Source organism: Eurypyga helias, unplaced genomic scaffold (assembly GCF_000690775.1).
Source record: "Eurypyga helias isolate BGI_N326 unplaced genomic scaffold, ASM69077v1 scaffold37527, whole genome shotgun sequence".
NCBI classification, from domain to species: domain Eukaryota; kingdom Metazoa; phylum Chordata; class Aves; order Eurypygiformes; family Eurypygidae; genus Eurypyga; species Eurypyga helias.
In genome coordinates, this window is record NW_010264294.1 from 464 (window position 1) to 1,411 (window position 948).

Sequence of the window (948 nt, forward strand, 5' to 3'; positions counted from 1 at the left end):
GATGCGGGAGAAGGAGCAGCTCCTGGCCGCCAAGACGTGCGGCCGCGACCTCAGCAGCGTCTTGACGTTGACCAACAAGCACAAGAGCATGTTGGGCGAGTTGGGCAACCGCCGGGCGCTCTTGCACCAAACCATGAAGAGGGGGGAGCAGCTCTTGACCAAGAAACGCTTCAGCCCCGGTGGGATCCAGGAGAAGATGCGGGAAGTCCGGCTCCGTTGGAAGAAGCTGGAGGAAGTGACGGGGTTACACCAACAGCGGTTGCAGGAGGCCCTCAACTTCTTCCAGTTCAGCGCCGAGACGGACGACTTGGTGGCCTGGTTGCAGGACACCTACCGCATCGTCTCCAGCGACGACTTCGGCCACGACGACTACTCCACCCAGGCCCTTCTCCGCAAGCACCGGGCGGTGGTGGAAGAGGTGGAGAAGCACCGGGCGGCCGTCTTGGCCCTCCGGAAGCAGTTGGCTCTCCTGGCGCCCGAGCACCGCCAAGGGGTGGACGTGCAGATCCGGGTGGTGGAGGTGGAGCAGCTCTACGGGGAGGTGGCGGAGGTGGCCGTGCTGCGGCAGCACGCCTTGGCCGTCTACCGCATGTTCGGCGAGGTGCACGCCTGCGAGGTCTGGGTGGACGAGAAGGAGCAGTGGTTGGAGAGGATGGAGGTGCCGGAGGAGCTGGATGAGGTCGAGGTGGTCCAACATAGGTACGTTGGGGGGTCTCGGGGCGTCCTCGGCTCCGGCGTGGAGCCCACCCGCTCCCGTCTCCCCAGGTTCGAGAGCCTGGACCAGGAGATGAACAGCGTCATGGGCCGCATCCTGGACGTCAACCAGGTGGTGCAGCAGTTGGTGGACGGGGGCCACCCCAGCTCCGAGGAGGTCCGCGCCTGCCAGGACCACCTCAACGGCAGGTATCGGCCTGGGGGGGGGGCTGAGCCCCTTCTGGGGGGCAGTGG

General features: G+C 66.1%; 1 protein-coding gene across 1 annotated transcript in view; it reads left to right on the forward strand.

The window, feature by feature from the left end:
- The window catches only part of LOC104513108 (spectrin beta chain, non-erythrocytic 4-like), a gene marked incomplete at both ends in the record, with an annotated part of 2,560 nt that overhangs the window by 419 nt on the left and 1,193 nt on the right, over positions 1 to 948 (forward strand). The window contains 2 exons of the mRNA XM_010156347.1: positions 14 to 699; positions 766 to 903. Of these exons, the coding sequence (XP_010154649.1) occupies positions 14 to 699; positions 766 to 903 (824 nt within the window). The remainder of the gene's footprint in view (positions 1 to 13; positions 700 to 765; positions 904 to 948) is intronic.